The sequence below is a fragment of the Mya arenaria genome, chromosome 6, assembly GCF_026914265.1.
Source record: "Mya arenaria isolate MELC-2E11 chromosome 6, ASM2691426v1".
Classification (NCBI taxonomy): domain Eukaryota; kingdom Metazoa; phylum Mollusca; class Bivalvia; order Myida; family Myidae; genus Mya; species Mya arenaria.
The window spans coordinates 72,233,498-72,257,959 of record NC_069127.1 but is presented as its reverse complement, the minus strand read 5'-3'; the positions used below and the strand labels follow the sequence as shown (position 1 = coordinate 72,257,959).

Genomic DNA, 24,462 nt, shown 5'->3' with positions numbered 1-24,462 from the left:
AAAAGATATGATTCTTATGGTGTTATTGCCTTTAACCCTTTGTAAAAGCTGATGCACAGTTTTAAAACAGTTTCTGCCTTCATGAAACAGTGTAAAAAATACCTTTGTCAAACAATTTTCGCTAAGTTCCACATTTGCATTCCTTACACATTTTACTAATTTAAAACATATAATTTATGTTTGGCTTTTCAAACAACATTAGTTTTTATTATCATCTTTCTATCAACAAATTGCAATGCTATAATTAAACATTTATCAAGTATTATATGAGTTGATATGAGCAATTTGCAACTAAGTTTTGCCACGCATATTTTCCTAGCAAAGTTTATAAACGCCTTTTTAAAAATAATAATTATAATAATAATATCATATAAAACTTTTCAGAAGCACTAGTTGTGATGATTATATTTATCTTGTTTAAAATAAATATCTTTCACAATTTTCCACAAAACAGGTTTCCTTTGAAGATGATGAAAGCATTCAATGCAAGTTAGAACAGTTTATTTCCGGTACGAAGCCAGGATTCAGGCAAAGCAGATCCCTGTTCTTGAAATGGTTAGATTTCAAGGTAAAATTGTTCAATGTATGCTCACTTCGCCCATTCTTAATAACTTATAACTTACTTCAGGTCGTCTAACTATTTATTAGTAAAACATTTTTATAGTAAAAGTAACCTAAGCCTTAATCCCAGGTGCATTACGACACAAGGTGGTTTACATTTCTGTTACGCTTTGTGACTCTGGCTCATATACTTATAAAAAAGTGACAGTTGCACTTTCCTAATCACGACTTTTTAAAGTGACACATGGAAGCCGGGCAAATACCAAATAATTCGTATATTTGTCATGCAGCTTTTTTGGCAATATTTTTTTACATAATTGGACTTCCTGTTGTTGTTCTGTTTATTTAATTAGCGCAACTAGGTATCTTTTCTGAAGTTTTTTAATGTTATATTTGTCTAGTTGTTCTTTAGTCATCACTATTTCAATTTATTTAAATCTTTCATGATTTTGAAATGGATCGTCTGTAGCGTTTGCTATGAATCCATGTCAAACATCCATTTCTTTGTATTTAGATGTATAAAACTAAATTAATATCCGTGGTTTGAGGATTGTTAAATGGTGTTACAAGGAATGATAATATTTTAGGCACACCTGTGAACAATCTCTTTGCCCAGATTATCACTACGAGCTGCCATACTTTGTTGTATTTCAGGGATGCGAGATGCAACATATATCCCGATATCAATCACCTCGAAAAGAAGTGCATCGCTAAAACGCGGCAAATAAATGAGGTATAGTACCCGGATTGCCCATATAGTAATGTTTTAAATGTTTTTAATTTGCTGGGAAAATCACACACAATAAGTTGTAAATACAAATATAACAAGCAATTTCTTTTCACACGCGTGAAGACTACATGAGATAAATGTGAAATTCCATACATTATTATGTTGTTGAATAGTAGAAGGGTTTAATTGTAATTGTTTATTTTTCAGTTACAAGGGGATATTCAAAATTTGAAAGAAAAACTGGTAAATAAAGACAGGCAGATTGCAGATATGCAGGTAATATGCCGTTAAATCTTAAATGCTTAAAATGGTAAATGCTTTAAACTATTTTGATTAATTATTGACATGTCTTTTTATTGTATCGTAATATTTCCATTTCTGTTAAGAGACCTTGTCGGTGTTCAACTTTTAAAGTAGTGTAAATAAATAAGCATAGGCCCTCTATTTTGTAACAAGTATTTCATTATATATGAACAACCTTATAAAGAACATAAAAAAGGAAAGCACACATGCTTATCTATAAATATTATTCATAAAATGAACATGAATTCTCTGTGAATATACGCCTATACACATTTTTAGAGAGTATTATGTTTTGTACTATTAAAATGTTTATTCAATATTTCCTATGTCGATTTAGAAAAATATGGCAAATTTTGAGGCCATGAACATATATTTCAGGCAAACCAAAACAGAATGTGTGCAGAGAATGATAGTCTAATGCTCAAGAGTGAAAATGGCAGAACAGACAGCAGCAAGGGCAAGGGCTTCCCTACCAAAGGTACCGTTTTTTACATGGAAATAAATTATATTCAATGAAGCTCGTTATTTCTCATGATTATTATGTATATGTGCATGTTTATAGCTTCAACTTAAATAACAAAGTCCACAGCCTCTAACCACATACATAAATGCCGCATCTTATCAACCTAGAAGTAAATGGGGTACCTATTATGACCATATTCCTTGCATTTGTTTTAGCTCGTCTGTTTAAGAAAGATGAGCTTACATCATGAAAACGTGTTAAAGTTGATATATGTGTAAGATGATTGACAAGTATATTATAAATCATAGTAAACCAAAGGGTCAACATTCATAACTCATGTAGTTCTTCTAACTAATTTGCATTTTGGTAAAATATCGTTACATCAGCAAACAATGCCAGATTCGATAAGGTTTGTTTGTCTGAAGAAATACAACTTAAAACTAGGCTGAATTCATTTATTACATATGACTGATAATATTTGATAGACATACTTTTCTCCTACCTCAGATAAGTAGATCCAAAAATTTGGCCATGCAGGAAATTAGTATCTTGCCCTCGGGCAAAGATAAAACAAAGACCCGTATGAAATACAGTTGAACACTGCTATTCCGAACACCGTTTATCCGAATTGATCGCTATTATTTTTTTTGGTCCCGATTTTACTCCTACTTTGTTTAACAAAATTTTTAATCTTTAATCCGAAATCGCTAGTCCGAATTAATCGCTATTCCCAAGTAAAAATTACGGGCCCGATTTGGTATTTCACACCTATTTATCAATTCTTATTTCGAACCTTATCATGTCATAGTTTTTCACACCATACTTCAATTACACTAGGGCATGGGCTTGGGGTGACAATGGAGCACAAATAGCGCTTGTTAAAGAATGAAATTGAGCACGCGTATTTTACAATCATCGATGTCAGAAAATTAGCAATTCATTTAGGTGATGTAGTGTGTATATAATTTCTGGTTAACACAACATGAATATCAATCGAAAATACGCATTGCTCACTTAACCCGCTACCGAATAATCCGTACTATGTTCCGAATGCATACATGTGCTGTCAATTTGTTTTAAACGTTTTATGTTTTAATAAAGAAGTAAAAAAAAAAATATTTGTCATTTAGTACATAATAAATCAACAAATATTTTTGTATACGAAATATCACTCAAACCGAATGTATCATATTGGTAACGTGTAACCGAAATTGCAATCTTCACGACTTAGTATATCAAGTCATCTATTATTCGCGAACGCTGTCAATTTTATGAAAGTTGTTAATCCGAAATATCGTTATCCCGAAATATTTTTTGGGTCCCTACGATTTTCAATTAACGGTGTTCAACTGTACTTTTTTATTGTCATAAAGAGTTCCAGTAAAAATACATTTTAGTTAATCGTTATTTTAGTACAGCAGGATTCAAAAATATATTTTCAGACAGCAGAAACTGAAACTTTAGCCGAAGTAGCAGACCATATGACGGTATGTTCAAGTATAAATACAGAAATAAAAAGCCATTTGTCTATTAAAGTATGAAACATTATATAACAAACCATTTGTCTATTAAAGTATAAGACATTATATAACAAATATACTGAGCTTAAAATGATCATTAATTGGATTTTGGCTGTAATGGCAATATGTAGTATACACTGTAATTTTAAGAATACACCACATCTATAAAATCTAGGAAATACTTATATGTTTGGTTCGTCTTCAGGTGGCAGTTGTGGAATATACAAACCAGAGTGTGTATATTGGAGAAATGGAGTGAAACATGATGACCTTTGCCCGTCGGCCAGTCGGAAAACTAACAAGTTCTCTCAACGTAAAAAATAAACAGAGCGTGATTTTGAATCCCTTGGACAAAATGAAAATTAATCGTCGATTTTTAATTGCAAAATTCGAAGGATGTGAGAAAGACAACGTAATACAATTATCGGAAATTCAGATTCAACTTATAAATCCGTCCGTAGCTTCGTATTGTTCCAAACAAGCTTCAGACATCCAAAACCTCATATATTTGGTATGATCATAAATATCAGATAACAGTTTGCCTGTACATATCTTTTAAACCTTGTTTTTGTATTTCAGTAAGCTTACATTGTGTTTACATTTTGTAAATATTTGTACATTTTATGATTGAGTTATTTTTTTTATATACTTTTGCTTTGCCTTAAAGCCTATTTTATTTTAGTAAGTAAATAATTCAAGTTTCATTTTTTGAACAGAGAGAATCGGTCAATGGCGAAGTCGGGAATCTAGTCTTGGTCTCTCGAGAGCCATTCCAGTATGCTAAGCTCTTACCCTACATAACTCATTATTAAAGTTCTTCCTGTGATGGATTTTTTTTTATTTATCCACTCCTCTGTGCATAAAGCCTGACATATTTGAGAAAGTGCCGTCTTTGGTATTCATGAAATATTACATTTATACCCTTTATTGTCACTTGATAACTGTTCGAAGGCCATCATGCTTTGGCTCATCTACTCTGTGTTTATTATATTTTTTTCAATTTTGTTTTCATAATTTGATTGTATGAAATACCCCTTCTTACAACAACATTTGTGTCCAGCATAAGCTGACTCAGAGTCTGATATAGTGACATCCTTGTAGGAAATATAAATCCACTTTTAAATGTTTGCTATAGGTTGTTTAGCATATACTATAAAGTATTCCGATCAAGAAAATGTCTTGTAAATGACGAGAACGAATGATAGAAGTATTATTATTTTCTTGAATAGATAACTTTAAGCAGATACTTTAGGTTTATTTTAATGATATGGAAAGAAACATAGAACAATAAAAAAGTATTGAACCTGCTCCATGTTTACTGATGGAACATTCACCAATTATGTTAATCATGTTCTCGATGACTTATTTTATTTAAGCATACTTTAAATGTACAGTTCATAACATACACTTAGTTGTTTGTCATTCACGTTGTGAATAAATTGTTTAAAACTGTATATGTGTTATAACCGAAAAATGTTCAATACTGCTATTCATTTAAATGCCCCAGTCTGAGAAGCAAATAGATTTCACTTGTCTGTCTGTTCGTCGGTTCATTCAGCTGTCACAAAACATTTTGTCACACGTATCTCCGGCAGTAAATTAGCAAGAGTCGTAAAACCAGCATGTCTAGTTTTGCATCTTAAGTTCTATTTGTCTGTTGGCTGTTTGTATGTTTGTCAAATAATCATATTTGTATTTCACTTCATCTGGTAACATCCCCGAATTGTTTTGGTTATGTTACCAAACCTTTCAAGATTTAGTTGGTAATATTCCCAGAAATATATTTAACTCTGTCAATAAATGTGAGCTGGTTAAGCTCTGCGATTATGTTAAAGAATCAGTATGTATTCGTAATGTTATTCCTAATAATTATTATTATTAATTTAGTTCATCCTCTAATAATGCTGCCTTTACGTTAACATATTTGTGTCTTTAACCATAGCACTAACCATGTACAAGCATTTGATATCAAAAACCTAAGTGTATGTGTTTAGACGATGTTCTGATGTATATGACTTATAAACGTCTGTTCTGTTCTTTTCTGTGTTTTTTTTTAAATCATAATATGCGAAAGTCCACACTTGTATTTAAAATAATTATTGTAAAATTGTAAAATTGCAAGAGACATACCTATAATACTGAAATAACATTCTAGTAGGTTTAAACAACAAGGAATATGTAATCTATGTCTTTCTATCAATCAACACTTATTAGAGTCAAACGTCATGGTCATAACTCATATTCGCCATTAAAATGTTGTCGTATTTACTTATTCCCTTCTAATAGGACACATTTTATCTGCAAATATATGTTATCATCTGAACACGATTGAACACTATGTCTACTATCCTCACGCTTTGAATGGTCATAATCTTTAAACTGCCTTAAAGTCATCCAATGGCAATGACCAATCAGCTGTCATTTAAGTCCATGCATATTTCGATTGTTCAAATAATCCTGACAACATGGCGCTCAGGGGGTGGTGGGGATTAATGTTTGACAAACATCTCTTGTTATAAAATGTTTATATTTTTATTGGAAATATTACCAAACATTTGCGAATATTGCATGTTTTAGAAATGTTTAGAACAATTTTAGTCATACTTTAGATTATTCTGGGAATATTACAAACATGCTGAAAAACCTGCTGTTAATTCTAATACTATGCAATGAAGATTTTGGTAATATTTCCAGAATGTTTCATGTCCTACAGCAGCCCACATGGAGCTTTTTCTTTTGGATTATTTTATTTCAATTCATCTTTTGATATGCCCAAAAAGGTTTTGGTAATGTTTCCAAATATTTCAAGATAATATAATTGTATTCAGGATGAATTTGAGAACGATAACGGAAAATGTTCGTAATTCATTTTGGGAATATTACCACATATTTGTGACAACTCTAGTTTAAGAATGATATAGAAAATCTCTCGGCATAATATGAAATATTTTGGGAATGTTCTCAAAAATGTTGAAAAGGCCCAGTTTTCAATACTACACTATGAACTGTTTGGTCCTACATAAACTATTTGTGGAGTTTTCAAAGGCTTTTTGTTGAATCAGTTTGTTTTTAGTTCATCTGGTAATATTCTCAAATAATTTTGGTAATGTTACCAAATATCACGATCAAATTGGTAATATTCCCAGAAAACCTGGACATTTTATTTAGAATCCTAGCAGAAAATGTTCATCATTTATTTTGGGAATATTACCAAATATTTGTGACTTTTCATAGTTGCAGAATATTTTTGAAAATTTCTCGGCATAATATCGATAGTTTTGGGAACGTTCCCAAAAATGTTAAAACCCCCACTATAACTTTAAATACTATACTTTGAAATGTTTGGAAATATTCCCGAAAGGTTTTGGTAATGTTACCAGAAATTTCAAGATTAACTTTGGTAATATTCCCAGAAAACCTGGACATTATTTCCAAGACGAATTTTAAATGTTAGCCGAAAATGTTCATAATTCAGAAAAATTACCAAATATTTGTGACAACCCCTAGTTTTTATTAATTTTAGAAAACCTCTCAACATACTATGGATACTTTTGGGAATATTACCAGAAATGTTGAAAACCACACCATAACTCTTGGATACTATATTACAAAGTGTTTGGCAATATTTTCAAAATGTTTTGGTAATGTTACCAACTTTTCAAGATCAAATTGGAAATATTCCCAGAAAACCTGAACATTATACTCAGAATAATAGCAGAAAATGTTCATCACTTATTTTGGGGAATATTACCAAATATTTGTGACTTTTCATCGTTGAAGAATATTTTAGAAAATCTCTCGGCATAGTATTGATTATTTTGGGAATGTTCCCACAAATGTTGAAGTTGGGAATGTTCCCAAAAATGTTGAAACCCCCACCACAACTTTCAGTACTATACTACAAAGTGTTTGGAATTATTTTCAAAATGTTTTGGTAATGTTACCAAATTTTCAAGATCAAATTGGTAATATTCCCAGAAAACCTGGACATTATATTCAGATTCCTAGCAGAAAATGTTCATCATTTTTTTGGGAATATTACCAAATATTTGTGACTTTTCATAGTTGAAGAATATTTTAGAAAATCTCTTGGCATAGTATGGATTATTTTGGGAATGTTCCCACAAATGTTAAAAACCCCACCACAACTTTCAATACTATTCTACAAAGTGTTTGGAAATATTTTCAAAATGTTTTGGTAATGTTACCAAATTTTCAAGATCAAATTGGTAATATTCCCAGAAAACCTGGCATACTATGGATACTTTTGGGAATATTACCAGAAATGTTGAAAACCACACTATAACTCTTCAATACTATACTATGAAGTGTTTGGTAATATTCCCAAAGATATTTCTAATCCTACAGAAATGCTTTGAGGATATTACAAAGGGTTTCTGTTGAATAAAAATGTTACCATGCTGAAAAGGGAAAGTTGCGTTTTCCCTTTTCATTTTGCGGTTTGTTATAACCAAAACACAAAAATAGGAATACACTGAAATTCAATGAAATCCAAACCACATTAAACCTCGTGGACTCAATTCCTTCCACAATATTCACATACCCAAGTTTCCATCTAAAAAAGAAAAGAAAACAAACCAAGCCAAATGTGCCTACAGTTTATCTCACCATCCAGGTTAAGGAGGTCTTCGCTGGGTTTCGCGGGCGAGGTGGCAGCAGGCGCAGAAGTTGCGGGTGAAGCAAATGGGTTACCTGCCCCTGAAGGCTGCCCAGCCGATGCCCCACTCTCTTTCTGACGTTGCTCCTGGAGAGATAAGGAAATTTCAGATGGTCTTAAAAATTTTAACTTCATAGTGTATACATTTCTTTTTCATTAGAAGGCTGAAGGAATGGTTTTAATGGGTAATATGAAATAAACAATTGACACTTTGCAAAGTCGCTCTGATTTGAATTGAATAGCAATAACCATTGAATCATGAAATACATAAATGAATGTGGACTTTTATTTCAGTAAAAAAATTCTGAGACAGACTTGATTTAAATGGCGCTAAACAAAGTAAAATTTTAGTGCCTTGTCAGGCCACATAGAGGGAATATCACATTTGCCCAATAGAGCATGCAGTTATTGGTATCTGTATTCATTTATAAACTTTTTCAATAGTTTGGGAAACCATTTTTCCTTATCAAAAGATCTATATTTTATAACTCCAAGCTCCTGTACACTTACATTATATAGCATACAATTTTGAAATACAGGTATCATCTTAATACATGATTTTACCCTAAAAATAGAATGTTCAGAAGAATTATATTAAGTTATGATATCATAACAGATTTACATAAGTAAGGAAGAATCATATGTTGTACAAACAACTAAGACACACCCTCCAAAGAAATGCAGTCTGAAACAAATACCTCTATACAATAAACAGTGTTGATGGTTATCATTTCTGTGTTGTTTTGTTGATATATATATATAGATATATATATATTTGAGTACAATGTATGTCATCCCGTTGATTATGTGAACTGTTCATGTTAAACAATTAATTTACAACTACGCTGCACATAAATTATTTGTTACAAAAGAAAAAGGTCAATGGTTACCGTGAAGGTGTTGGACAGAATGAGTAAGACGTAGCTGAATTGTATCCCACCTCAAGGAAAACATGAACAAAGTGAACATAAAAACTGCATAACAAGAACTGTTAAAGAAGTAAGATTTCAAACTGAACTCACTTCAGGAAGGAATTGGTATACAAAGGCTGCATTAATTATTTAACAATTCTCTTTCCCTTAAGACTTCCTGAGTATAACAACTAACACGATGTTGGTTGTTATTCAACCTAAGGTAACCATTATATTTAATAGAACATGGTCTTGAAGTCCAGTGGATTACTTAAACATCCTCTAACAAACAACCTCGGACAAGTGACCCGGTGAAGCAAGGCTCCCACTCGCTTCATGTTTTGTTTGTTTATAATAAGACATTATTTACTGGCATCATCATGAGTTGGTGCATACAATCACATACTGGTACAAACTGAGGTGCAGGTAGCAACCCTGCACTCTGGGAGAGACATGTGCCAGACTAATTCCGTTTTATTTCCTTTATGCTCACTTTACCATGAATCTTATTTACATTTTCAACCCAACCAAATCATTCTCTTCAATATATGAATTTGTTTGTACCCAATTCTCTTTGCTCTGAAATAAAAGTAACATTTGCCCATGAAATCCTAAAATTCAAATGCTTTCAGCCCATACAATCACATGCAGTTATATCCTGCTTCCACGTTACACCACACCCTACGTAAAGCATTCCATTTCCAGATTTCCACCACATGACATAGATTCAATGATTTGTTATATATTCTGTTATTAAAAAGGTTTACAATACTAAGTGAGATTATACAACTGTCAAACCCGACTCATTATTATGGAAATGATCCTGTTAACATTTTTTTGTAAATATTATTACAAACACCAATAACACAATTATCTTCTGAGAAAGATTAATGAGTGAGTAACAGACATTGTGAACAGAACGTGGTTTATTAGGAGACTAGAGTCGAGTTAATTTGCTTCATTCAGACTCTCTCTTGTAATATGTAAGCTTCTTGTTTATTGATTTAAAGACTTTCAATCAGAGATCCCTGTGCAAGAAAACAATAAAGCTATGGTAGTCAGCAACCATGGCCTATAAGACAGCCAGAACGATAATAGTTCATACATACCAAAAATGGGTTGTTACTGGCCTATTGGAAAACAAAATATCAACTACAGACAACAATCATTACAATATTCAGACACAGCCAAAGCATATTGGCAGAGCTGAAATCCATCATGCTATGAAAGATGAATGGGTATGTGATAATCTCAACCCAGACTGTGGTTATATATCATACAAACACACAGGGCACAATACAGACGATTATATGGTAATATAACTGTAAATACTGTGCATCAGATATCATCAACTGAAAGAAATACTCTAAAAACCATCTATTCCGCACATAAAATTACAAAAAAACACATAAGGGCTATCTTTTCAACAAGCGTGCAATTGATTTTTCGAAACCTTTATTCTTGGTGACTGATACAAATCGTAACTTAATAGTGTGCCTGAAAAGGATATTACAATATTTTGCTTAACGCTAATTTATAAGATAGCCGCATTTTAAAGCAATTTTTCTAAAATCACTTCCAACTGACAGTGTCATTACGATCATAATCTATTTCATGTTTGATCTTTATATAACCATAAGAATGCAAAGGTCCTTTAATTTACAGCAAGTATTATTATTTCACATGAAACATGGAAACAAATATTCCCTGTAGAGTTGGCAAGTAGGTGAAAACACTCGTCTTTGTTTACATTTGGTTAACACAATAATATAAAAGGAGTGTACATAGATTATGATCATAAACTGTACGAAAGGCCTAAAAAAAGTGTTTGTTTCTGGTTACATGCCCAAAAAGATATGGGTGGGTAGGTATTTTTTATATCGCATGTTATATTAGTGTGAAAGAGCATGTCAAAGGGAACACAGAACTTAGAGCACTATTTGGTGCTGAAAAGAAGTCTGGTTGTGAAATAAGCAGATACCACATTTTCGAACAAAAAGATTTAGATACCACATTTTTTGCAAGGGATTTTTTATTTATCTTTGGCAATAAAACTAGAGCTGTCACAGGAGTGACGAATACCCCCAAATGCCGCCTGGACACAGGAATGGCAAACCATTCCTTTGAAAAGAGGCCATAACTCCAAGGTTAATGCACACTGCATCTTCACATACACTGCATGTATTGTTTTATTTCAATCTGTTGAGTAATTTAGAAGTTACACTGCTGACAAGAAAAACTAGCCTTTCATGAGTTACCGTCCGGAAACCGTTATTCTACTTTTAGTAACAGTGACCTTGACCTTGGCCCCACCAGCCCCAATATCGAACTTGACCTGTATCTTCTGATGTTACACCTGTGTACCAAAAATTGTTCAAATCTGTCAAGCCTTTCATGATTTATCGTCCGGAAACCATATTTCTATTTTTAGTAACAGTGACCTTGACCCCACCAGCCCCAATATCGAACTTGACCTGTATCTTCTGATGTTACACCTGTGTACCAAAAATTGTTCAAATCTGTCAAGCCTTTCATGAGTTATCGTCCGGAAACCGTTTTTCTATTTTTAGTAACAGTGACCTTGACCTTGGCCCCACCAGCCCCAATATCGAACTTGACCTATATCTTCTGATGTTACACCTGTGTACCAAACTGTATCTTCTGATGTTACACCTGTGTACCAAAAATTGTTCAAATCTGTCCAGCCTTTCATGAGTTATCGTCCGGAAACCGTTTTTTCTATTTTTAGTAACAGTGACCTTGACCTTGGCCCCACCAGCCCCAATATCGAACTTGACCTGTATCTTCTGATGTTACACCTGTATACCAAAAATTGTTCAAATCTGTCTAGCCTTTCATGAGTTATCGTCCGGAAACTGTTTTTCTATTTTTAGTAACAGTGACCTTGACCTTGGCCCCACCAGCCCCAATATCGAACTTGACCTGTATCTTCTGATGTTAACACCTGTGTACCAAAAATTGTTCAAATCTGTCAAGCCTTTCATAAGTTATCGTCCGGAAACCGTTTTTCTATTTTTAGTAACAATGACCTTGTTCTTGGCCCCACCAGCCCCAATATCGAACTTGACCTGTATCTTCTGATGTTACACCTGTGTACCAAAAATTGTTCAAATCTGTCAAGCCTTTCATGAGTTATCGTCCGGAAACCGTTTTTCTATTTTTAGTAACAGTGACCTTGACCTTGGCCCCACCAGCCCCAATATCGAACTTGACCTGTATCTTCTGATGTTACACCTGTGTACCAAAAATTGTTCAAATCTGTCTAGCCTTTCATGAGTTATCGTCCGGAAACCATGAAAACCGACAGACCGACCGACAGACAGACAGACCGACCGACAAGCTCACTCCTATATACCCCCTCAAACTTCGTTTGTGGGGGTATAATTATTTCAGTTGGTGACAATAGGGTTTGTTGGGTAACTAGAAACAAACCTTTTTATATGAGACCCAACTAATCTAACTAAAACTAATCTATAACTGTGACAGCCAATCAGGTGCTATGACAAGTAATACTGTAAGACACTCAATACACAGCTTAGGTACCTCCGGAGAAGCTTCAGAGAGCAAATCAGGCTCGTTAGAAAGCAGGTCAACAGCAGGGGCTTCTGAGTGGCTCTCCTTTACAAGTGTGCAGGAAACCAGTCAATAGTTATGCATCATTACATGGCAAATTAGGGCAAGAAACCAGTCAATAAGTACATATCATTACATGGCAAGAATTGAATTAAACCAGTCAATAGTTATGGATCATTACATGCAAGATATGCATGAAATCAGTCAATACTTATACATGTACATTATGATATGGCAAAAAAATCAGGAAACCAGTCAATTGTTATTGATTATTTCATGGCAAGTTTTGTATGAAAGCAGTCAACAAGTATAGATCATAACAAGGCAAATTTTGCAGGAAACCAGCCAGCAAGTATAGATTATTACAAGGCAAGTTTTGCAGGAAACCAGTCAATAGTTATAGATAATAACATGGCAAAATTTAATGTGCAGGAAACCAGTCAATATGTAATGATCATAAAATGACAAGATTAATGTCCATATCAATTCCAAGACTCTTCATTATTCCTGCTAAATTATATACAAAGAGAAAATTTCTTGTTTCGAGAAAAACATTGGGCTGAACTAGAAGACTTGTATGCTTTCAGTTCAGTATTTCCGTTGAATAATCATTAGGGTTAGTGCGTTGTTTTATTAATCATTATGATTAACCAGTGCCCTAGGTATATTATGTAATTGTATACATGTATCGAAATACATAAATATATAGGATCTTGTAATTCTCAACAGAGAAATACAGTTGCAACTACTTTAAAAGACTAAGTTCAAGTTTAATAAACATTGCAAGCACTATAAACTACTGCATATCAAATAGTAAAAATTTTATTAAGAAAAAACAGATAAAATGCAGAAAACTGTTTTTGAAGCCATGCAAAGAAGGAGCATTAACTTAGCTTACATTGCCACAATTAGCTTAATAAACTGGAGAACAGAGCACACAACTTGCAACAAGGAAGAAAAATATGAATGCAAGTTTCGGCATTCAATAATAACCATACCACTGCCATGTACTTTTCAAATTTACAATCTCAAATTATTTCCTTAAGACTCCACCCTTATCTCAAATGAAAGCAAAACCCAGACAACCTCACCACATGTTGCTAACCTATAAAGTTTTGTATTACAGTGCTCAGGTAGGTCTTCAAAAAAGAGCACAATTATTATACTTGGCACTTATATAGAAATCTCAAAATATCTTTGTGTTCAATTTTTATTAATGCTAAATATCTGAATTTTCAAATTGTTGAAATTTATGTAGATATCTTAGTTTACTCTGACGCAAATATTTGCTAGACACTGCCCATTTTTGAATCTTGCACAATTCAACAGGAAAGTGCTTTCAAACATTTGAGAGGCAGACCCCATCCCCTCGAATTTCGGCATTATCTTGAGAATACCTTAAGTATGTGTAAATATTTGAAAACAGAATAGAGATTATAAAATTAGATGACCCTATTTTGACCCAGCTGGACCCAACTTTCTCTCTATTCCCCCACCCAATCATGTCAACTAATGTAGTTTGTTTCATTTAACATTTTTTTGCATATGTGTTAATGTTTGATAAGAGTACACAAACTGAGATGACCCCCATTTTGGACTACCTGGAGCATTGCCCCACCCCCTATCCCCCACCCCCCTCTGCCATTTACCTTGAGCTGCTGTAGTTGTTTGCTCTCTTCCTCCAGTATCTTTTTCTTCTCCTCCTCTGAAATGCTCACCACCGAGTTAGAGGACATAGAGTTCACCGCAGTGTTGAACCCTGCTGGTCTGAAACATGCGCATAGAAAAATGCAATTTTTACGAAAACACACATGTATGCTTCTGATGGTAAGTAATTTATTTAGGACAAATTCCTAAACAATGGTTCTTATGAAGGATACCATGTTCAATTTGAAAGAAAGGTGCAGAAAACACGGTATTTCTACTGTAAATACTGTATTTATCACTGTAAATCTTTAAGGACCCAGCAGTCATTCAATACTTGCACATTTTCAGCTATTAAAGGAGCTGTACTCCGTATGATAAAATAGCGAAAAAAACAAAAATTGTTGAAAACTGACAAACTTGGCATCGATGTGTACAATGCATTGAAACTTACTAACTGAAGTACCACATAGTTTACAATTTATTTAGGTTTAGCAGTTATTTTGTATTTTTCCATTAAAAAAGATTACTGGGTATGTCTACCAGGTAGAATTAATTCCTTATGCGAGATTGGCTAGTCGGTGTTATCACATGATATTACCGAGGTAGGTGTATAGCTTAATTTTGTCACCCGATTAGAGTAAGCCGTCGGAGCTCAGTGGATGCGATGCGGGTCTACAATTTTGGCGACACAGGTTCGAACCCGGTCTCAGACACATTTTTTTTTACATTTTGGTACTTTTTTTTACAATTAAATATATATATTATATCAAAGCGTAACACATTCTACTAGATAATTGTCCTGAGATTCGTTACAGAAAAAAACTTTTTTTGGTGCCAATCTGGTGTATAGTCCCTACATATACACAGTTACAATCTTGTCAGTAATTAATATTTTCTTAAATGCATTATTTAGTAAGAAGTTGAAGGTTTATCACTCAAAATTTATGTTTGTTATACATGCATATGTATTGATTTTAAATATGAGTGTCACTTTAACATAAATGCTTATATCTTAAAATCAACAACTTTTGGTGGATAGTCAAAGGTGGTGATAATATTCAAATTAACTCTTTAACATAATTAATAATAAAGGGCATTTGTAATTTACATGGGTAAATAACTTAACATGAGAACATTCTTTATATACAAGTATTTACATACTTGGGAGGTGGGGCAACAGTTGCGGTTCCCTTCTTGCCATCCAGGGAGCGCAAGTGCTCTTCCAGGGCATCCAGAAGACTGGCAGGGGCCTGTAATACATACATGCATTAGTATGATAGTTGTATTGGGAGTGGTTAAACAGTTTGGCCATGAATCAAGACAGTTTCCTTCCGAAATAAGCTTCATAATAGTACAAAGGTACTTAAAACTATTTATATAATTGTGGCAGATAAAGGTTTATCCATTGTTCACCAGATAATATTTTCCTTAAATTGTAAACTATCATAAACAATACAACAATAGAACATTGTGTCAACGCTATATTTAACCTTGAGGTAAACAATGGATATCAACAATTTCTATTTCTTCAAATCAGTGACAGCTCACATGAACGGAAGGACAAATTTGTGTACATTACAATCCCTCTTCAATGTTAGTACTGTATCAAGCCAACAGTTTTAGTTGATTAAACAAAACAGCTGTAGACAAACCAAATGATTTTACGTCATAATCTTATGTTAACAGAATTTTGATGGGTATATCGGAAAAAAATGTACAGCTTGGTTTTTTACTTTGGGCTATTCCATTTAAAGAATAGCCAATTGTGGTATGCACTTTCATATTAAAACATCCCTTGAGATTTTTTGAACTTGTAGCAAAATTTTATCAGGAAACAGGCCATAAAGAAGTTATTTTTCTGCCTTCCTGGGATTAGTGTTATGTTAAAATGGAATAGCCCTTATCATTATTTCCAAACAATGCTAAAAACGATGACCGCATAGATATTAGATATGTGTATGCAAAAAAACACATTATAAACTAGTCAATGGCTCCGGTGAGAAAGTCTGACAATCAAAGTCCTTTTTAGCATTATTGTTACAATCACATACAAAAAAAATAATTTTTTTTTAGTAAGCCCATGAACACCATTTAGTTTCCTCACATTGCACTGCTTCTGGGAAAAGAAATGTGAAAATTGATTTTTTTTCCTTGGAAAATGTCCGATATACACATCAAGTTACTGTTAACATGTGACGTTTTAACCAAATGGTAAATACAAAATAATAACAACACTAGCGAAGGCAGCATCCTGTTCTCTCCAGGTTTAGAAAGCAAACTATTTTGAACATGTATTTCACTATTTCAACTAAAAGCAAATTAAGAGCATAGTTTATTTCAGTTATTGAGAAGGCAACAGATTTATTCCTTTTCAAAGCTTTGTCCATAAACATTTTTTGTCCATTTTATTAATTGAGGAAGAAGTTTATCTTTAAACCTGAAGAGACCAGATGTGTACAGAAGAGAGAGCTAATTTGTCAATTTAGTAAGAGGCAAATATATATATTCAATAATGGCATATTAGTATCTTATTAAACATAAGGACTATTGCAGGAGCATGCACATTCATATAAAAGTAATTGAATGTTGAACTGTTTCAGACAAAGCTTTGCAAATATCTTAATTCCTTTTTCTTCTGCTTCAAACTCAAAATGTCTCAAAACTTTAATGGCAGCTTACCCAGTGTGTGTATACCACATGATAAATTATGTCATAAATGCTTTGTCGGGAGGCAACATTTTGCTTCAAATGAAGTCTTAAAAACAAAGATAACTTATTTTTCTTCACCATTTCAAATAAAACAAAGGGCAGTCTATGCCGCTGATAGAGCCCGCCTTTGTTTTATTACCGGAGTTCGACATGGTGATTAGTTTCCTCAAATACTTTGACAAACCTGTTTCCAAAATAAGCTTAAATTCTCAATCAAACTCTGGCTCCAAAGGCGTTGACTGCTCTACGTTTCATTTAAAATGGTGTAGAAATGGGAAACATATCCTTCTTTTAAGTCTTAATTCGAAGCAATATTTTGCCATCCTAAGTAGCATTTATGACGTAATTTATCACGTGGTATACACACACTGTACCTTTGTCTAATCAAATACTAAGCAAGTTTAGAGGCAAGAGGGGGCTAAAGAGTGCAGTTTGACACATAATTGCTGGGGAACTTACATTGTCTTCCTTGCCTACCAAGCCCTGGAGAGAACAAAATACACCAAACTCTTCATTTAGAGAACATCGTGAATAATTGTCTGTTTGTATATAGTGTACAGCCAATCAAGGGAAATAACTCAAATATATATCCAGAGTGATGGGACTTGCTTTATTTGTGTAATAACAAAATGTAAAAATATGGTCTGATACAAGACTATAACAAAACTTTCTTTCTCAAAAAAACCCACAACAACAGACAAGATTTATGATGTGAACCAAACCAATGAAATCAATTGTAAAGAACACAAATTTTAACTATATTTACAGAAAATGAGTGCATTACGAAAAAGGTGTAATGAAAACTGTTAACAAAATATAACTAAAATAATGAGCATGCCATGGATGAGTGAACAATTTGGATATTTAAGATTGAGGAATGATTGTGATACAGTGGATGTACATAAAAAGATCCCTAAGGGCAACTAGACATGAACACCATTAACCTTATACCCCAGTACAGAAAAGTGACGATTAAGCAATTTTCAATGATGCTCATGTGATGAACATACGTAATGGATCATGCAACCTGCTATTACCTTTGCTAAGTCTGGGATATCTCCCTTGTCAATTCCAACATTCTGTAATGAGAAAGTAAGGAATTAAACGGTTATACAAGAACAGATTAGCCAATACCAGCATGTGAATTACAGCATACTGATATTCTTGTAACTAGATGCAAACTTTAGATAAAGAACATGATATTTTTCAACATTACACAATAAGTTTTTTTTTATAAAATATACAGATGCAAATTCAATTCTAACCATCTATATCATGATAACATTTCAAACTCTTGCTGCATCTGTTAACTGTGAAAGAGCACTTTGTGTTGTGAATTGTGGTAATTCAGTTCTGATGATCTACTTGATTGGAAGACAGCTGTAAGCTCATATAAATCCCATCACATGGGTTTCCTGGGTAGGAACCAGTACAGGTGTCAGTTATGGGAGAACTGGAGAAAATGACCCTGGTGGAGCTTGAATCTTGGCTGCCTTTGACAATGGTCAACCTAAGCTTTGTCAGGCTTGCTATTTATAGTTTTTAAAGCCATGCTATTTAAGAATTCAAGCCGTATTTATTCACAAGTCTATTCAGAATAGCTTGTACTAATGTCTTTAAGCTTGATTGTGACGAAAGCTAATTTAGCTAGTTGAATTATGGTTCAGCAAATTTGTTGGGTAAAACAAGTACTGATATTCATTTTGACAAGCTTGGGAAGTATATTTGAAAAGCTGCTACAGTAAGATGCAGCCATTTATACTGGACACCAAACCAAAGCATTATAACATTACACCGACCTCTGCTACTTTCAGGAACTCTGCCACCTTGTCCATCCGGACCAGGAACTTCTTGTACAGGTCCAACCCCTCTTTACACTGCTTCTTGTTCATGTCAAAATACTTCTCTGAAATAACCGAATAGTCATTCATTAAAAATTTATAAATTCTAAACCTATAATACTTGTCCAAAGTCAGAGTACTTCTTTGAAAAAAGCCAATAGTTGTTGATTATGCTCGTTAATTATATCGAAAATAAAAATTTAAGCAAACCCAAAATAGACCAGTATGTACCAAAAACAAAAGAAACAAAAATACCACAAGCATATTCTAGTACATGTGTACTTATATAGTGGAAACTCACTAAACCGGACAAGGACCGGACTGGGCAAAATTTCTGGTTTTGTGAGGATTACGGTTTAGTGAGGATTTGATGTACGGAGTAAGTTTACTCAAAATATTAACTGAGTTAACCTTTAAAGGGAAGTTGACGTTTAGACGGAGGTTGAGACATGATTAATGCACATGCAAAAGTGATAATCATAATTAAACATTTCTGCGTTTTTATAATCATCTTTTTTTCCAAGTCTTAAAATAAAACAACTCGCGTAATTTAATGCTTGTTAAGTATGTTTGATAGTATAATTAACGCACCCCTCTAATTTGATTCAATCATAGAAGTCGTTAGATAAAACAACCCTCCAAAATGATCACTTAATAACCGTTTCTATTTCTTTATTTTCTGCAACAAACAAATTGATGTTTCAATCAATTTTCTTTTCACAAGTTTGACTATCGTTTGATTATTGCGCGACAGTCAATCCACAGCGCAATCATCATTGTCGATTATCGAGTTAACACAACATCACGGGTGCAATATTTAACGACGCACCGGCTGTCAAAACAAAGTGACACGCGATTCGCGAATTCCTAATACACAAAATCATTTTGACATGTTTGAACAAATATACATGTACGTCCGGTTTTGTAAGGTAAAATAACGTTGACATCTAACAAATTTTCTCGATTTTTTGTCCGGTATCAGGAATTCCGAGGTTCCGGTTTTGTAGGGATTATTTTACATTGAAAATGGAAGGGGAAAACCGGGACTCTGAAAAAAGTCCAGTATCCCGAGGATTCCGGTTTTGTGGAGATCCGGTTTAGTGAGTTTCCACTGTACATTTATTTCTATTTCGCTTCAAAATTATACAGTTAATTAGCTTGAAATAAGGATAAAGATATCAACTTTATCTTGTAACATCTTTCCTTGCTACAAATATGAACGAGCCTATAAAAGATAAGAATTGTTTGAGCATTTTGCATTATCCGTTGAATATTTTATGTTTAAACAGGACACCTCAGACAAATCTAACAAACTCATGTCAGTTACTCACCTAATAAATTAATAACGCCATCATTATAACAGGCGAATAGTCGTATAAGATCTTTGAATTGTAACATAAAAGCTGCATTTATGACGCCATTGCTCAACTCATTGCTCGTGCACTGAAAATGAGGGAACATCATCATTACAATTGAAATATATTGATCTTTTATATATTTACTTCTCTCTAGAAAGAAATTATATCACATCAAGAACATGGATGCCACCTTATCAACAAGCGTATGAGAAAATCTTGTAAAACCAAGAATTTCAATAGAACATTAAGCAAAAGTCACAAATTGTGCTGATAGCTTTGTATGCAATGTCAAAATAGATGTAACTTGTGACTATTTAGAATTATCAATTCAAAAAGCAATCATACAATATGTGCATCAATATGAAGGCCCTTTTATATATTTGTTTAACCAATTCATTGCAAATTAGTCAAAAATACAGTTGTAAGCCGATATGTACCACTCTTATTTTCTTTCCCGGAGTGCTGGATTTCACTCAAGGAAAGGAATTACGAGTGGTACATATCAACTTATATACCACTATTAATTTCTTTCCCTGAGTGAAATCCAGCACCGACATCCATTTAGAGCTCACTCTAAGAGGTGGACAACTACACTCAAAGAGAACTGCCACTCTTATCTCAGTATGTATTAAGGAACCAGACCCACAAAGAAGCTAGCGGAGGCACTCTACTCTATTATCACTGAAATGTCCCATAAAATGACTTATTTTGCAATCTTTCGAAGGTTGGATACCTTAATTTATTATATGGGGTCCCTGGGCATCCATAATTTACTTATTTGTGGATTGGATACCTTAATTTATTGTATGGGGTCCCCTGATATCTGTACCTCACATACTTGTGGGTTGAATACCTTAATTTATGATATGTGGTCCCTGGGCATCCAGAATTCACACATATCTGTGGGTTGGAGACCTTTACCAATTCACGTGTACATCTAGCTTTACATAAAATCAAAAGTGGGATTCCACGTAACAGTAAAATAACTCCTTTATATAACTACTTATAAATACATGTTCATTGAGTGTGCAAGTCATTCATACTTACATCAAATTCTAAAAGGGAGTCTATAAGCTTTTGTAATGAGGGTAATGCTTTCAGGAGCTGAAAAAGAGAGAAAACAACAGTTTCAGTTTCAATTTAAAGACATAAAAGCCTATGTAGAGTAACCTTTTACATGTGCTTAAAAAAACTATAAACACAGGAACGATAGTTTCAAATGGCCTCAATGCAAACCAGTGTATACCGCTATCAGTAGCTGATAAAACTAGTATGGTAATTGAATATCATTATTTTAGCTGAACCGTGCAAGAATTAATTTTATCTCTTGAACATTTTGTTCAGTGTTAAAAGGCAACAAGAAGTATTCAATTACATATTATATCAAATACCTTTGATAAAGTAACGACCTAATTAAGTCCTCTCTGAACAACAGCATATATATTACTAGAGCCAAGATTCTTAACAGCTTAAACTCAGGCTTGAAAGAGACTTATAAATGGCATCTACAATGTAGCAATAAAAGCTCTAGTATGGCTACAATCTAATCAGACTACTTTCATTAATTGGTCACAAACTTATCTGACTACTTTCATTAATTGGTCACAAACTTATCTGACTACTTTCATAAACTGGTTACAAACTTATCCGACTACTTTTATAAATTGATTGCAAACTTATCAGACTTCTTTTATAAATTGGTTGCAAACTTATCTGACTACTTTTATAAATTGGTTACAAACTTATCTTGCTTCTTTTATAAATTGGTTACAAACTTATCTTGCTTCTTTTATAAATTGGTTACAAACTTATTACTTCTTTTATAAATTGGTTACAAACTTATTACTTCTTTTATAAATTGGTTACAAACTTATTACTTCTTTTATAAATTGGTTACAAACTTATTACTTCTTTTATAAATTGGTTATAAACTTATTACTTCTTTTACAAATTGGTTATAAACTTATTACTTCTTTTATAAATTGGTTACAAACTTACCTGACTACTTTTATAAATTGGTTACAAACTTCTGACTACTTTCATAAATTGGTTTAAAACTTATCTGACCACTTTTATTAATTGGCTACACACTTATCTGACTTATCTTATAAATTTGTTACAATCTTATCTGACTACTAAAGAACTAATGTTCATATGAATGAGACAACAGCTTGAAGTTAAGAAATATAATATTTTTACTACTGATCTGTACTGCTCATTAATCTAGAGTTTTTCAATATGTTCGAGTGAAAGGCCAGTGACCTTGTACTGGATGTATACTGGTTATTTCCAGACTAACTACTATAACATTCAATTTTAACCCTGCATACCTACCTTTTCTGTGTTCATTGTTCTGAGGAGGCCATCATCCTTGCCTCGTTTCACTTTACAGAAGTCGAATGCCATTGATCTGTATGAGACTGCTTTCTCGTTCAGGTAGTTCGCGTAGCGACGAATAAATGTGGACATGTCATAACCTGCAAACACAGTCAAAATGTTATACACACTTCACTAGACTGAATGTCTGGATTACACTGCAAAACATAATTGACAATGTCATACAAAATTAATGAAAAACTGCATAGTTTATCTAACATTTCTTAGCACATAAGTTTAATTTATGGTGACTTCTAGCCCAATATTTTTGGTTCAAAGTGTTATAACCAAAAGTTCAGAAGACTTCAGAAGCCGAAAGACCCCAAATTATTCTAATTGGAATCAGCATAATATTAAAGGACAAGAAAAAGGCAGTTGAAGGAACTAAAAATTACTTAAGCTTACTATGAAGACATCACAGCAACACATATGACATTACCAAGATGGTTTTTCTTCCACAATAGCTTAATTCTCAAATATGGCAACTGGTTTAGACATACCCTGTACTCCCTGCTTGTCAATAAAACTTCCGAGGTTGAAGGAGCAGTTGTTTGATGCCAAATACTGGGTGAATCTCTGGGGAAGAAACATATATAACATAGTTAAATGCAATCACCTCAAAATACAAATTTCTTAACAAATGAAGTTGGTGAATTGTAGAAAATCGCTTATCTTATGTAAAATGTTACAAACATACGAAAGTAAAGGTTTGCAAGAAAAAGCAACAATAATATGAATGTCATCCTGATAGGTAAGTCTAACTCTAAGAGATGGTACGAAGACAGAAACTCGTCATGCCTTCATACGTGCGGCCACACTAATGTCATAGGATGTTATTTTCCAAAAGAGGTGGCATACAATCGAATTACACTAATATAATCCTTACTTAATTTTACTACATGACTTAAACACCCTATTTATTACCTCGTTTCCATAGTTCATGAGGTTGTGAATGGTGACCAGGGATTTGAACACTATCACCCAGCTTGCCTGCTGAGTTCTCTCAATGAGCAGGTCTGCCAACTGGGGGATGGATACGTTCGGCTCATTTGTACATTGTAGAAGGTCTGAAATACACAAGCAATAATAATATATTCTCATCCTACTCAGTCTGAACACTTTCAGCCTATAAATGCCGGCAACAATGAGAAAAGGTCTACTTTCCTAACTAACTTTTTAAACTCAATTTATACAATGTCCCTGAATAGCAAAGCACTAAGTTTATTATACTGCTGTATATAATTACATATATGTTACTGTATGTAGGCTATTAATCACTTTCATTCTTGAATAAGGATTAAATATAGATCATGATAAAGCTTTTTTTACACTAACTGTAACTGAGCTCTATTACACAAATCTAAGTTAATCAAATCTGAATGATGAAATATCTCAAACAGGATGTCAGGAAGTTAATACTTTTCAATTAATTATTCCGGATGCCTTTCAGCTGAAACAGAAATGTAGTTTTTCCAAGGGAAACAGCAGAGAATTTTTGCACAGGAGAATGTTCCTGGGCAAAAATAATGTTAGTGGTACCAAACTGAAACATGTTAATTATGGAAGCTGCCTCTTGCCACAGTTGTGCTGTTATTATGGTCATTTGAAAATGTATCAATTTAAATGCCCGAGTACTTTTGGATACATGTCAGATATTGAGACAAGATATAGCCAAGATGTATTAATTTGGTTATCACATAAAAATCAGTTTATCATAATAGGAAACTGATATTACGACCAAACCTTTGTCAGCATTTTTAAATATAAATGG

The 24,462-nt window shown here is 33.3% G+C and overlaps 1 protein-coding gene and 1 long non-coding RNA gene across 9 annotated transcripts in view; one reads left to right on the top strand and one right to left on the bottom strand.

Annotated features, from left to right (window-relative positions):
- LOC128237068 (phosphatidylinositol-binding clathrin assembly protein LAP-like) overlaps window positions 1–24,462 on the bottom strand; it is a 67,386-nt gene that overhangs the window by 38,753 nt on the left and 4,171 nt on the right. For 5 of the 8 annotated variants that reach the window (XM_052952257.1, XM_052952262.1, XM_052952261.1 and 2 more), the window contains exons 2-13: window positions 23,616–23,758; window positions 23,192–23,267; window positions 22,650–22,792; window positions 21,363–21,419; window positions 20,289–20,400; window positions 18,916–19,022; window positions 18,154–18,195; window positions 17,576–17,599; window positions 15,569–15,657; window positions 14,410–14,527; window positions 10,276–10,296; window positions 8,195–8,342 (exon numbers count right to left, since the gene is read on the bottom strand). In XM_052952257.1, coding sequence (XP_052808217.1) covers window positions 8,195–8,342; window positions 10,276–10,296; window positions 14,410–14,527; window positions 15,569–15,657; window positions 17,576–17,599; window positions 18,154–18,195; window positions 18,916–19,022; window positions 20,289–20,400; window positions 21,363–21,419; window positions 22,650–22,792; window positions 23,192–23,267; window positions 23,616–23,758 — 1,080 coding nt within the window. The remainder of the gene's footprint in view (window positions 1–8,194; window positions 8,343–10,275; window positions 10,297–14,409; window positions 14,528–15,568; window positions 15,658–17,575; window positions 17,600–18,153; window positions 18,196–18,915; window positions 19,023–20,288; window positions 20,401–21,362; window positions 21,420–22,649; window positions 22,793–23,191; window positions 23,268–23,615; window positions 23,759–24,462) is intronic. The other 3 variants (XM_052952258.1, XM_052952259.1, XM_052952260.1) reach the window with 3 other exon arrangements.
- Window positions 1,997–4,111, top strand: LOC128237069 (uncharacterized). Its single transcript, XR_008261495.1, has 3 exons — window positions 1,997–2,072; window positions 3,500–3,544; window positions 3,783–4,111. It is a non-coding gene; the product is annotated as an uncharacterized LOC128237069 (long non-coding RNA).